The sequence below is a fragment of the Peromyscus eremicus genome, chromosome 8a, assembly GCF_949786415.1.
Source record: "Peromyscus eremicus chromosome 8a, PerEre_H2_v1, whole genome shotgun sequence".
NCBI lineage: Eukaryota > Metazoa > Chordata > Mammalia > Rodentia > Cricetidae > Peromyscus > Peromyscus eremicus.
The window spans coordinates 51,882,995-51,897,827 of NC_081423.1; the positions used below are offsets into that span (position 1 = coordinate 51,882,995).

The 14,833-nt window shown below is 43.9% G+C and overlaps 1 protein-coding gene and 1 pseudogene across 1 annotated transcript in view; both read left to right on the forward strand.

The window, feature by feature from the left end:
• Positions 1–14,833, forward strand: part of Myh10 (myosin heavy chain 10) — a 136,917-nt gene that overhangs the window by 40,896 nt on the left and 81,188 nt on the right. Inside the window, exons 4-5 of the mRNA XM_059270938.1 lie at positions 1,445–1,472; positions 14,176–14,278. Coding sequence (XP_059126921.1) covers positions 1,445–1,472; positions 14,176–14,278 — 131 coding nt within the window. The remainder of the gene's footprint in view (positions 1–1,444; positions 1,473–14,175; positions 14,279–14,833) is intronic.
• Positions 13,790–13,910, forward strand: LOC131918151 (small nucleolar RNA SNORA40; annotated as a pseudogene).

Here is a 14,833-nt window from a genome sequence, read left to right on the forward strand (position 1 = left end):
TCTGTGAATTCAAGGCCAGCCTGGTTGACACAGGAGCCAGGGCTACATTGAGAGACTCTGGGGAAAAATACAATAAACAAAAAAACTTGAGGGGGGTCAGGACAATAACACGTTCTTTCTGTAACTCAATTTAAATATAGACTATATGAACAGATTTGTTTAGTTTATTGGGTACCTGGTGGCATCTACCAGAGGAACAGTGAACAGGACCTGTGACCCACAGTGTCCCTTAAAGTGGTGCATACTTGTTCAGTTCTGTTAAGAACACAACATCTGGGATGTGGTTCAGTTGAGTGCTTGTTTGAATGCTTAAATCATTAAATCACTTTGAAATATTAAAAACTGAATGATTATTAAACCATATTAGAATGTTAGTGTGCATTCTTTCGTTATATTTGGAATCTGTTAGCTTCTTGTCACCATTACAAGTACCCAAGAAAAACGGTATAAGGGACAAATGATTTATGTTAGCTCACATTTCAGAGGCTCTGTTTGTGGTTGGCCTGTTCTACTGCTGTGGGCCAGAGGTGAGGCCGCACCATGGCAGGGAGCATATAGAGCAAAGCAAAGAGAGGTGTTTCCAGGGAATACATCCAGGCACCCACGTTCCCCACCTAGGTCCCACTTCCCAATAATGCTATCATATTATGAACCTATCAAGGAATTAATCCATTGACAAGATTAGAACCCAGAGGAGGCTGGAGAGATGGCTCAGAGGTTAAGAACACTGACTGCTCTTCCAGAGGTCCTGAGTTCAATTCCCAGCGACCACATGGTGGCTCACAACCATCTGTAATGAGATCTGGCGCCCTCTTCTGGTGTGCAGACATACATGCAGGCAGAACATTGTATGCATAATAAATAAATCTTTAAAAAAAAATAAATAAATATAAACATAGAACCCAGAGGACCCAGTCACGTCCCCCATCAGCTGGCAACTGACCTGACACATGAACCTTCAGGGAACTTCTCAGATTCAGATTGTAACAGGTCTAGCTGTATATGGTGGCACATGCCTATAATCCCAGCACTTAGAAGATAGAGACCAGAGGGTCATCCTCCATCACATAGCAAGTTCAAGACCAGCCAGGACTACATGAGACTATGTCTCAGAACACCAAAAACCAGGTATAACTTGACTTGAGATTGTGGTTAATCCTCATATAAACTGTTCTTACTAGCAGTGGGTATTCATGATATCATCCAGAAAGCAGTGTTTTCCTGTCTGAGTCCTTGTTACCCCAAAGAATGTGACCCAGCAGTGGGAGGCAAGTTATCTTGATTAAGTTTAGAACTGCATGTGATCAGGCTGTGGCAGAGTCAGCTTTGACCTGAAAGGACAATTACTACTATTTTATAGTCTGTTATTACAACTCTATTATATAAAACATTATAAAAATCAGGCAAATGGTCACTTTTTTGTTTGTTTTATTCTGTTTTATAGATCGTGAGGACCAGTCAATTCTTTGCACGTAAGTAAATGTTGACCTATTCAGAATTGATTCTGATTCCTTTGGAAAGTCGAGAATTGTCTTTTTGTTTTGGGGGAGGGAGTTGAGCAAGAGTGTGATTTAAACGTTGCAGTTATCCTCAGGCTAAGAGTGTACAGGATGCTCACATGTGCTGCTACTGCTCGGCTGTCAGACAAGACTTCTCACATTTCATAAGTTAAATCTGTGCAATTTACCTCTTTAGTTTGTATGTCTAAGTATAGGCCAGCTGGAGAGTTCAGCAATATATTATTTTTACTCACTATTTATCAATCATCTCGTGCCTGCATACTGTGTGCCGCTGGATAGCACAGTATCCGGGCAGGACCTGATTCACTGTGCACATTGGAAAGATGGCTTGGTTGCAGCATAGACCTTGGGTTGGAGGAGATCTGTTAGGTGGTTGTGGTGACAGAGGCAAGGAGATGGTCATGAACCTTCAAAGAAGCAGTTGAGTTTAGGGGCTGTTCAGTTTAGGAGCCAGGTTACTGGGACTTGGTTTATGTGCTTAAAAAAAAAAAAAAAGGTGGATTTCTTGTTGGAATTAGGCTGTCCCCCTACATGAGACTTCTTTAGTTTGTATGTCTAAGTAGAGGCTGGCCGGGAGCACACTGGAGTGGGAGACACCAAGCTTGGTTTAGGCCACATTGCTGGCGGTGTCTGTGCTCATCCACTAGTGTGGAAATGCACTCAGGAGAGAGACCTGCAGAATGAATGGTGGAAGCTGTGTGCTGTCTGTGGATGCCTCGGGACAACCAGCGCTCAGGAGAGAAACCAGAGGACAGGGGCCTTTCCAGAAAGGGCGAGTGCTCAGTGGGTCTGCTGCTTCCGGATACTGAGGGAGCCGAACAGAAACCATAGAACATGGAGGATGTTAAAACGACCTGAGTGATGGGGTGGGGAGGGCCTGGAAGTCAGACTGGAGCTGAGAGAAAAAGAAATTAGGGAAAACAAACAAGCAGAAAACCAAGACGTACTGTTTCTCACATCAAGAATGTGAATGGAACAATAGCTGACTAATACGGAGAGATCAGCAGAGAGTTCTTACTTCATTGGTGCTTCTAACGTGGCCAAGATGAGATGCGCTTGAAGGAGAGAGTGTAGCAAGACTAGCAGGAGGAAGGAGAATTTGGTAGGGCTGGAAGGCATCACAGCTGTCCTATGGCAATGTCCACAGTCCCAAAGAAGGCCCATGGGGTGGAGAACTGGGAACTGAGAACTCTCTCCTATGTTGCCTTATTTATTTATTTGTTTATTTATTTGTTTATTTATGGTTTTTCAAGACAGGGTTTCTCAGTGTAGCCTTGGCTGTCCTAGAACTCGCTCTGTAGACCAGACTGTCCTGAAACTCAGAGATCCGCCTGCCTCTGCCTTTTTGGGGGGCGGGGTGGAGAGGAAGAAATAGAAAGCTCAACATGTAGTATGTGGTGCGAAGAGAGAGGTGTGAGAGAAGAAAAGGGAGAGTCTGCTTTGCTGTGTGAATTTTCTTGTGGCATCGTTTAACCTCAAGGAGTTACATACGGAGCTCTCCATAGAAGCCTCATGGCTCAGCAGCATGGTCAGTCCTGGGAGAGGACTTGGCAACTGCTTGCTACCTCATCATGCAAACCTGACCACCCGAGTTTGATCCCTGGAACTCACATAAAGGAAGGAAGATGGAGGAAGAGAACCAGCTGCACAAACTATCCTTGTCCTCCACACATGACCCTCGGAACACACACCCACACACTTAACACACATAAATAATAAATAAAATAAAAGTAACAATAAAAAAAAAACAACTCAGCGTGGTTGCATGGTCCTGCAGGCTTCCCAGCAACTGTGTTGGAGGACTCACCTGTTGTCCTACTATATAGGCCGGGCTTGGCCGTCTCACTCTGCCTCTGTAGCCAGCTATGGGTTGTAGCTAGAGTTTTCCTGCCTGGCCCACAGTCAGGACAAATCTCTGTCACCCGCCAGTCCCACAGCCACTCAGACCCAACCGAGTAAACACAGAGACTTATATTGCTTAAAAACTGTATGGCCATGGCAGGCTTCTTGCTAACTGTTCTTATATCTTAAATTAATCCATTTCTATAAATCTATACCTTGCCACATGGCTCGTGGCTTACCAGCATCTTCACATGCTGCTTGTCCTGGCAGCGGCAGCTGGCAGTGTCTCTCTCTCAGCCTTCCACTTCCCACAATTATTCTCCTCCTTGTCCTGCCTATACTTCCTCCTGCCTGACTACTAGCCAATCAGTGTTTTATTTACTAACCAATCAGAGCAACACATTTGCCATACAGAACATCCCACAGCAATGGGTAGCTGGCCAACTGTTGGACAGGGTGCCATGGCTTCTCTCTAGTGTCCTCTCATGCTGGCTCTAATGGGACAGCTGTATTCCAGAAGCAACAAGAGGTACATGCTCTGATCTCTACTGTGCCCCTCTCCCAAGCCAGATACAACCATGGCCTGAGTCCTCCTGGGAACCACTACAAGGTAAAGTATGAAACAATGAGCCATCGCTTCGGTCCACCCTCCTAGGGTGCTGGCATAAAACCACATCTAGCCAACAAAAGGTGGCACACTCAGTTCCCTCTTACATTGTGTTGTTTGGAATTGAGGTGACTTTGCTTTCTTTCCCGTTACTGGGAGTTGAACTAAAGGGCCTTGTGATGATGGGCAAGCGTTCTGAGATACAGCCTAGCTCTCTCTTTATTTTGAGACAAGTTCTCACTAAATTTCCCAGGCTGGACTTGAACTTATTTCATAATTCAGGCTGGCCTTGAACCTGCAGTCCTCCTGCCTCAGCCTCCCAAGTAGTTGAGATTTCAGGCTGTGCCACCAGGTTCAACTGCATGAACTTTTTTGTTGAAAATATCTGAGAACAGCATACCCCTTAGAATGAAAGGCTGGTGGCTTCTGATCTTTGGCTGCTGAAATGACCACCGCAGGCATTAGCACTTTTCGATTAGAGGGTGGCATCCTGTAGAGTGGGCTTGTGCTCATAAGCGAGCGTCCTGGCAGCTGAGTTGTCTGCGCTTGGCTCAAGTAGCAGCCATTAAGAACAGCGTTTGCTCTGTTTCCCATTCTTTTTTCATTTTAAAGTTCATTAAAACTTCATCATAAAGAAACTGAAAAAAAATTCACACAGCAAAACTAACCAAACCCAGAGTCTGTACATCTCAGTGAACTGTTACCTAGTTAGAAGAGCCGTTCTGGAGTGTGGAGCCTCACATTGCATTTCACAGTTCTCTGTCAGATATATTTGTATGCACTTATCCACAAATGGAAAGAGTGGGACAGAGTTCAAACTAGAGAAACAATTAGCTTTATATTCTCTTTCATGACTCAAGTGATAAGAAACGACCCATTCTATTTCAAATTGTTGTTTTCTCCCAACATTTTGTCATTAATGTTCTCAGACCTGAAGCTCGGTTGAGAGAGCTACAGTGAACACCCATGCACACACCACTCAGACTCAACCATAATATTTTACTATAGTTGTTTTATCGTATCTGTCCGTTTGTTCATCCCTCTACCTGTCAGTCCGTCTTTCTGCTTATGTTGGAGGGAGAGTGGTCTGGGGCTTGCATATTTATTCACTGGAAGGGCCAGATATAGAAACAAAGAGAAGGTTTGTCTACACATAAAATAATTGTCAATGATGATAGATTGGTTTTTGTCAACTTGACACAAACCTAGACATATCTGGGAAGAGAGAGCCTTTTTTAAAAATTTATCACATCACTATTTATTTGTCTGTTTGGCATGTGTGTGAGTGTACACATACTGTGGAGTATGTGTGGAGGGCAGAGGGTGACTTGTGGGAACTGGTTCTCTCTATCTGCCTGTGGGTCCCAGGCACTGAAACTCAGGTCCTCAGGCTTGGCATCTAGTACCTAGTGAGCCATTTCTCCTGCCCAGGAAGACAGAGTCTTAATCAAGAAAATACCTCTGTAAGATTGGCCTGTAGGCAAGTCTGTGGGGTATTGTATTAATTAATGATTGATGTGGGAGAAGCCAGCTCACTGTGGGCGGTGTCTCCTGGGCAGGTGGTCCTGGGCCAAATAAGAAAGCAGGCTGAGCCAGGCTGTGGTGGTGCACGCACCTGGGAGGCAGAGGGAAGCAGATCTCTGAGTTCAAGACCAGCCTGGTCTACAAAGCGAGTTCCAGGACAGGCTCCAAAGCTACACAGAGAAACCCTGTCTCGAAAAAAAACGAAAACAAAGAAAAAGAAAGCAGGCTGAGCAAGCCCTGAAGAGCAAGTGAGTAAGCACTATTCCTTTGTGGACCCTGCTTCAGTTCCTGCCTTCAGGTCCCTGCCCTTGCCTGAGTTCCTTCCTAGACTTCCTCTGTGGTGGAGTGTTACCTAGAAGTTTAAGATGACATAAGCCCTCTTCTCCCCAAGTTGAATTTGGTCAGTGTTTTAGCACAGCAATAGAAACCTAATTCAGATGCATTACGTGCATTGCTGTCTGAAAGGTCATACCCTTTTTTGTTTGTTTATGCTTTGCCGCCTTGCCTGCCTGTATGTCTGTAAGAGGGTGTGAGATGTGCTGTGTGGGTGCAGGGAATTGAACCTGGGTTCTCTGAAGAACAAGCAGTGCTCTTAACCGCTGAGTCATCTCGCCAGCCTCCTGAAAGATCGTATTCTAACCTTAACTGCAACGGTGTGGAGGAGGTCAGGGCTTCAGTTGGGAAGCCTGGAGGATTACCACAGCTTTTCCCGAAGGCGGCTCAAGGGCAGCTGCACATGTCCAGAGACTCTCCTAAGTTCAGGTTGTGTTTATTTTGGTGACTACCAGTTGTTTAGATATGTAGGTTAAAGTAGTTTTCTCTTATTTAGTAAGCCACGATTCCCTTCACTTAGTGCTTTTCCAGCCCGGTTGTTAACTGATCGGTACATTTCTCCCAAAATGTTTTGGTATATAGACAGTATTATTTAAAGTCCAATGTTTTCATCCTTTCTTTTGGAGCAAAATCCATATAATGGGGTTCACACATCCTAAGTGTAGTTTTTGCCGAGTCATTTGTAGAAGCTAAACCTGTATCTATCAGGATACAGAAGACAGTCCTGTCACCCCACAGGGGCCTTCCCCTGTCCTAGTTGTAATGATACAGCGAGGCACTGGGAGGCCTTGGCAGGTTTGAAGTCAAGGTGCCCCAAGGCGGGTGAGACATGCCATGCGGGTACAGAGAAAGGTGGGAAGTTATTCACATGGCAGATGCAACATCCGTGTGGCAAGTTTATTTTGGGGTTTGGGGAAAGGGGAGAGAAATGGAAGAAGAAAAGAAAGAGAGCTAGAAAGAGAGAGAGAGAGAGAGAGAGAGAGAGAGAGAGAGAGGTGCGTGCTACCTGGCGGGGGGAGGGGGGTGCTTTTTCCTCTTAAGGGGACTTTAAAGTAAGATGCTGGGTGGGTCTCCAAGGGGCGAGTCAGAATACTAACACTAGTAAATGTTCATCTTATCTTTTTCATCCTTGCCTTTTGTTTGTTTTTGTTTTTAGACACCAAAATTGTGACATTTTATAGCTTTCATATTTATATTATAAGGTGACATTGTGGGCCAAAAATATGGAAATGTGAAATATTGTATCCCAGGTTTAATATTCTATGTTCCTTGGTGCTTTTGAAAATCCAAGTAAAGTATTCCAAGAGTGTGTTCACATCTGCCTTACACTGGTCCATAACCAAGCTAAAGTTTTCTATATGCAAATAACTAGTCAACTTCATGAGGAAGTTATTTTGTGTTCATGATTTAGTAATTATTTTATACTAAATACCTGTTTACACAGTATCACAAATCACAAATAGAAGCAGTGTGGGTTTTGTTTATGTAAGTAAGAATGTACACAGAGCTCAAAAGACAGCCCAGCAGTTAAGAGCTCTGGCCGCTCTTCTAGAGACTTGGATTGGATTCCCAGCATCCACAAGATGCCTGTTTGCAGCCCTCTCCTGGGTTCTGAGGGCATGCATACATGTAGTGCACAGGCATACATGCAGGCAAAACACCATTCATGTAAAATAAGAACAAATACATAGAAAAAGTATGTACATAGTTTGATGTTTATCTTTAAGCTTTACTTTTGTAGTCCTTTAGTTTCTAATTTGCATTTTCTACAAAGGCTGAACTTCCAGCTTACACCCTGAACCTCTTCTGCCCACGTAGTGTGAGCCTACAGACCCACTGCTGGTCATTGTGAGGACACACCAAGTATTGGTAAAGAGAGCCACATCTTTCATGTTCAGACTCCACTGATGAACTGGAAGAGAAAGTGTAACCCCCCTGTTGACTCTCCATGGCGTTAGCATTAAGGTTGATAAAGCAGTTATCCTTAGTCCCTTCTTTAGAGAACACAGAAACTTTATTACTCTGATTTTAGATAAGCTGATCGCCTCAAATTTCTTTTCCTTTTAAATATATTTTAGTATAGTGTAATGATTGTCTCTAATCAAGATGTGACATTTATGGTTTGTGTTGGTTTTTGTAAAGTGGTTATCTACCATATACAAATGTCCAGAGTTGAGTCCTGCATTGAGGGCAGTTGGGTGTTGCTAAGAGTAGCATTCCTTAAAGTTTCAAGATAAACAAATGGATGGAATTGATTACTCGTGAACTGAGGACGTAGCTCACTTGGTAGAATGCTTGCCCAGCACGTACAGTGCTCTAGTTTTGATACCCAGCATCACATAAACCAGGCATGATGGGACACACCTGTAATCCTGAGTGGTGTAATCCCAAGTAGAGGTAGGTCAAGGTCTCCTCTGGCTACCTAATGAGTTTGAAGATAGCCTAGACCAGCTAAGATGACAGTATAGTGTTGTTGAAAGCCATCTTATGGTCAGATGGACATCTGATGATCTTATCCCAATCTGTGATCCCCATCACATAGCCTCTTTGGATCCCAGTTTGCTTTTCTGGGGACTCTATTTTAGATGTCCTCAAGCCATAAAACTTGGGAAATTTTTATATTGCTCTTTAAACTGTAACTAAGCTGTAAGGGGGGTGGGGGTGGGAAAGGAAGCATATGAAGCCACTGGTAGATAGAAATTTAAGAAGCTCTGGGTAGAAATATGTGTTTGTTGAATTTTTTTGAAGTTGGGAGAAAAATAGTGAGTCATGGTGGTATACACTTTTAATCCCAGCACTCTGGAATCAGAGGCAGGTGTTCTCTGAGTTCAAGGACAAATAGGGCTACATAGAGAGACCCTGTCTCAAAAATAAAAAAAAATAAAAAAAAAAAGATGAGGGGAAGTATTTTAGGCAAAGAAAAGAAGCTAACATCTTTACCTGTTGTCCTTAACACTTGTCACTTTAGGACCCATAAAGTGTTCCGTGGAGCCAGTGTTAGTGTGGTGGAGGGGACTTGAACACCCGGTCTCCATCATAATCTCCTGCTAGGAAGCCGCCTTCTAAAGGACCGGTGTTTGTGTCTTTGACAGTTTTTCATTGGTAACTGTCATTTTTTAAAGATTTTATAAAATGTAAGTTGTTTCAGTTTAATAGTGGTTTACATTTCACAGAAAAGGGAAGGATATTGTTTATAGAAATAAAAAATATAGCTCGAAAATAACCAGAAACTAGAAAACTGTGGACATCTAGCACAGATTATTACTTTTAGACTAAAGTTTGAAAGTGAGGAAAAACTTGTTTGCCTATGTGGTGTGTTCAGTAAATGTTGATCGAGCACATAAATTAAAAATATAATGTTAATTTTGAAATTATAGGAAACCATTTATTAATATATTATACCCACATTAAATATAGAAAAGAGGCACTGTAGCCAGGGTTTTAAGGTTAAAGGTCCTGACTCCTAGAGTCCCAACTGATTGGGTTGGTTTACCCATCTGAAAGTGCCCATCAGAGAGATGAATACGGTGAAACGCAGAGGGATGAGATGGAGCCAGTGTGGTACAGTGTGAAGAGGAAAGGGGTCCATCGATGTCCCTCCCCAGTCCATTTCCAGACCTGAGATTTCAGTTTGAATAGAGGAAGAACTGAGCCTGCTCAGAGGCAAGCAGTGAAGCAGGTGTGCTCAGTGTGGTCCGCTTGACGGCCATCTTAGTTCTGGGTCTGCAAGGTGGTTTGAGGAAGCCCTAATGCTTCCTAATGAAGGGAGCAGTCTGGTTCCCTTGGCTTGGGGGTGAGCTCATGCAGTAATAAGTCTGCAAAGCTCTGACAGGCCTGGAAACCAAGGTGAATGCAGGTTTTTCTGGAGACTTGGAGCATCTTTTAGAGGACCTGAGACAAATTTGTAAAAGCTGACAGGGAGACACCTTATTTGCTTCTCTCTTGGCACCTTCAGCCTTAAAGGGGGTGAGATGGTACAGGAATCACCAGCTTTTAGACAGCTACACCTTGTGTGGTTACCTGGCCCGGTCAAGCAGGTGACTGATCAAAAGTAAAAGAGACAGACAAAGATGCCAGGCGTCTGTTCTGCTTTTAGTCACCTTGCGGGGCCAGGTGAGGAGCCTGTGCTCCTCAGAACGAGCTGTGTCCAGGAGCTGGTCATTGTAGGAGGGATGTGGTGATCTCCAAATTGAAGTTATTTAAGGCAAGGATATCAGGCCAGGGATACTTTTGATGTGACACACATCCAGAAAATAAAAACAAGGAAAGAGCTTTCTTACTGGCAGAATTGGGGTCCAGAGGGATTCAAAGAAGGACCCCAGAGCAGCTGTGCGTTAGTAATCTGCTTTTATTTTTATTTTTTATTAGGTTTTTGTTTCCGATTGTACATCCCTTTGAGGAGCTAACGAAGGCTCGAGAGCTCTCTAGAAAATGTGAAACTAGATTAAAAACTCCTGGTAGATACTGTCCAGTGCACTTCAGCAGATGTGGCACCTTGACCACTTTTTTGGCTTTAGATTAACTCTGTACTCTGACTCACACTCTCTGTGCGGGAAAGGGGTACATGGTGCCAGATGACCTCCCTTCCCTAACTGTGGGCTGCTGGGGACCACAGCGACACATGGCATCACTTTAAAGCTGAAGCTGCCTTGCAAACCAGTTTCTTGGTGGAAATGAAGCCCGGCTCTTTGCTGCCTCCTATCTGGGGTCTTGGTCTAGTGCTCGCCCACTCTTCTGGGGTCTTCTTATCTCTGCAGAAGTCTGCTGGACTTCTGCTTGGTTCTTCCCCTTTACTTTTCCCCAGTAGTTTTACATTCTACTTTTCTTCTTCTATGTGTATGGGTACACCTGTATGTGTGCCTATGCACCACATGTGTGCCTAGTGCCCATGGAGACCTGAAGAGGGCATCACACCCCCTGGAACTGGAGTGACAGACAGTTGTGAGCCACCATGTGGGTCTGTCCTGGAAGAGCAGCCAGGTCTTACCCATGAGCCATCTCTCCAGCCTTCCTTCTGCTTTCATTTAGGATGTTTTTGTTTCTTCAGCTTCTGTCTATTGCGATGTGTCATTTCCCATTGTGTTTCATTTTTTTGTTTTTCCCAAAATTGTGTTCTAATTTCTCTGTGATCTCCCATGTTAACATAAATCTTTTTGTTGTTACTTCCTGTTGAGCTCTTCATTGTCATCCTAATCATTACGATTCACACCACTGCCAGGCACAGTTCTGAATGCTTACATGTTAATTCAGTTGCTCGAAATCATTTTTTCTCATTTTAATCTCTACACTAAGTCTCAGAGGAGCAAGTACCTTCTCTAGAACACGGGAGGTAGGAATAGTGTTTCTGGTCTTTCTCTTACTGTTTAACAACAGAGCTCAATCCATTTATAAAGGGGAAAGGCTTATGTGGGCTCATGGTATCAGCCCCTGCTTGGTTGGCTCCATTGTCTGGGGCCTGTTGACAGTGCAGAGCATTACGGTAGGGACCTTGCATTGCACCAGAGCTGTAAGGAGACAACCAGGTCCTGGATTCCAACATCCCTTTCAAGGATGTGACCTCAGTGACATAATTTCCTTTCCACTAAGTCTCATCCATAAGGGCCAGTAGTGCTGTGACTCAGAAACCAAGCCTTCATCACGTGGGCCTTCAAGGGTCACTCAATATCCAAACTGGTAAAGGGAAGATTGAAATCTAGGCAGGTCATATTTATTCCATAGTTCACAGTCTTAACCACTTCATCAATACTATAAATTCGTAAAGCATCTTAGTGTAGGGATTCAAGCTACCTCGTGTTTAATCAGTCAACATCTGAGTGGACATTACAGGTAGTGTTGCACATTACTAACAATGTGCTTTAGTTACTGCCAGTTTTTCTTCAAGAACTTTATATGTACAAGCTATTGTTCCATATTATGATGGAGAATCAGGAGTCATAATCTGAAACTTACCAAAGGTCTGGAGGAAAATACAGAGATTTAATGGTACAAATTACATAAAATGATAATTAAAAGGGTGTAATATTCTTAAATGCTTTCTAAAGTGGGCAGAAACCTTATTGAAAGTTTGGTAGTTTGAGTACCTAAGACTCAGAAACTCCTAGGAGGAGATGTAGAGGTGGTCAGTATATTGGTCAGGGTCCTCTAGAGGAACAGAATTGGTGTGTGTGTGTGTGTGTGTGTGTGTGTGTGTGTGTGTGTGTGTGTGTGTGTAGGATTTATTAGAGTGCCTTACAGGCTGATCTGGCTAGTCCAACAATGGCTGTCTCTTGATAGAAAGGCCAGGAATCCAGTAGTCGTTCACTGCAGTAGGCTGGATGTCTCAGCTGGTCTTCAGTATGTGCTGGAATCCTGAAGAAGTAGGTTCTAACACCAAGAAGGGACTCCTCAGCAGCAGGCTAGATGGACTTGCCAGCCAGAGTGAGGGCAGGCGGACCAAAGAGCAAAAGCTTCCTTCCATGCCCTTTTAGGTGGGCTGCCACGAGAAGGTGTAGCTAGATTTGGGGTGTGTCTGCTAACTACAGATGATCCAGATTTAGTGTTGGTCTCCCACCTCAGATGATCCGGTCAAGAAAGTCCCCCACAAGTGTGCTCAAGCTGCTTGGGTTTTAGTTGATTCCAGATGTATGCAGTTAAGTTGACAACCAAGATCGGCCTCACAGGCGGCAGTATGTGGTGTGACTAAGTAGGTAAGGGGTTTGTGTCTGGGATCATCAGATTTTGGAACTGGGAGGGAGCAAAGCCATTGCCTCCATTTTCAGATGGGGATACGGAAGCTCAGCGATCTTTTCCTACTCCAGTCCCTACAGCTGGTCACTAAGATCCCTTTGCTCAGCTCTCCTGCGGTAGAGACTGAGGTTGACCAGCTGCAGAGAGTTGGGGAGACAATGCAACCAGGAAGCCTGCTGGAAACTTGAGGCGTCGGCTGTCCCAGTAATACCGTTCAAATATAATTCAAAGGAGGAGTCAGCATTTGCTGGGAGAGTTAGTGGCAAGCTAAAGCATTTAGAGACTGCACTCTAGTGCAGGTGAACCAGCTTTAAAACTTTTGTTAGAGATGAAATATCTTCTTATAATTCAAATCATTTATATATAATCTTGTGTATGTAGTATATAAAAGTATATTATAATTTTTTATATACTCATATATTAAAAGAGTAAGCCATTGCTCATTTTGTGGAGACTATACTATTCTGAGCAGAGAGTCGAGAAATTGCGTGTGCCTAAGTACCCAGAGGGCCATCTGTACTTCAAGCTTAGTCCAGAATATGAGGTTCAGTATCGTACTGTGTGAGGTTATGTGGGTTCAGACACAGACCAGCCGGTGAGGTCATGCAGTCAGAAGCCCCATGTGTGAGGCCACTACCTGTGGGAAGGCTCTCTCAAGGTGTGTGCCAGGGGCAACATTGGTTTCGACTAGGAAGACCCTCAGTGCTTTGGAGGTGAACACCAGCGACAAGCGTCCAGAGCTGTTGGTTCCTTCCGACTGTGGTCTCCAAGGCAGTGTTTGGGGATTTCTCTGTCATGCTAGGGGATGTTTCCAGTACAGTGGGGTTTTGTTTTATTTTTTGTTTTCCATGAGCATTTAATACATTTCTCTTTGCTTTGGAAGCTCTTACCCTCAGGTGCAGGAAAAGTATATTTTGGAATATTCCTTCATTCTCTCACAAGTACTACCAGTGATATTTATTTGGATTTATTTAACACTTTTTTTGTTTTTTTTTTTTTTGTTTTCTGTTAATACAGGGTTTCTCTGTGTAGCCCTGGCTGTCCTGGAACAACAGAGACCCGCCTGCCTCTGCCTCCTGAGTGCTGGAATTAAAGGTGTGTGGCTTAATCTTTTAATCCCACCACTTTGGAGGCTGAGGCAAGAGGATCACTGTGATTTCAAAAGAGTAGTCCACACTGCATGTTCTAGGCCAGCTAGACTTGGCTACAGTAGGAGACAGACACACACCTGCAGATGGGCTTCTGTGTCCTACTGAAATGGTAGGACAGATGAAAGACAGGTGCAAAAATAAGTTCTCCTTTGCAAGCCAGAACTCATTGTTCAGTATCTATTTTTGATACATACAAGAAAGAATATGATTTTCAAGACAGTTCAGTGATGGTGGTGTTGATAGCGAGGTTAACTCTAAGAATAAAGAGTTGATAACCTAAAAACACGGAAAAGCAGTAACAATACATTTTCCTTTCTGTTATTACTGTTGCCTGTAAGTTTTCTCCTGCCTTCTTTCTCTTTTTTTCTTTCCCTAATTCTTATTCTGCTCAGTTTTGTTTTATCAGTTGTAATTTTGGAACACATGTGCTCAAATCTCTTTTTACAGTGGCCGATGTTGATATTTCTTTTAGGGGTGAATCAGGTGCCGGGAAGACAGAGAATACAAAGAAGGTCATTCAGTACCTTGCCCATGTTGCTTCTTCACACAAAGGAAGAAAGGACCATAATATTCCTGTAAGTCTCTGCTCCGTTGCTTTTGTCTGCGTTTCATTCTTTCGTAAGAAGAGAGGCCAACCAGGAAAGCGCAGCTACTCCACACACTGCCCTGCCTAGCAGCTCCCTGGCCACACACCCAGCAGCCCTGCTTTTCCAATCCGGAGGAGCCAGGCACAGTACACAGAAATTAGCTAGGCTTTCTCACAAGGCAAACGGGAATTTTGGCCCAATTTCTGGCAGAGATTGGTGAGAATGTTTATAAATTAATAAGCAGTGCCTGTGAAGATGTCTTATTTACGCCAAATGGGTGTAAACAATTTTAGTGGTTCTTTGTGGATTACAGAGTAGCCTTTGGCTGCTGCCTATAGCAGCCCTAGGGGTTGGGGGACCTGTGGGAAGATGGATGGATGGTAGGAAAGGTAAAAACACAGAATATGGATGTCAGTGAACCTCTCATGCTTGGAGGTGCTGTGGTAGTTGGTGAGCTTTCGTGTGCCAGCCAAACCAGCTCCCTCTGCACGCTGGCTTGGTGCTCTGTGCTAATGTCTGCTTATCTGTTTGTAATGAGCAGCA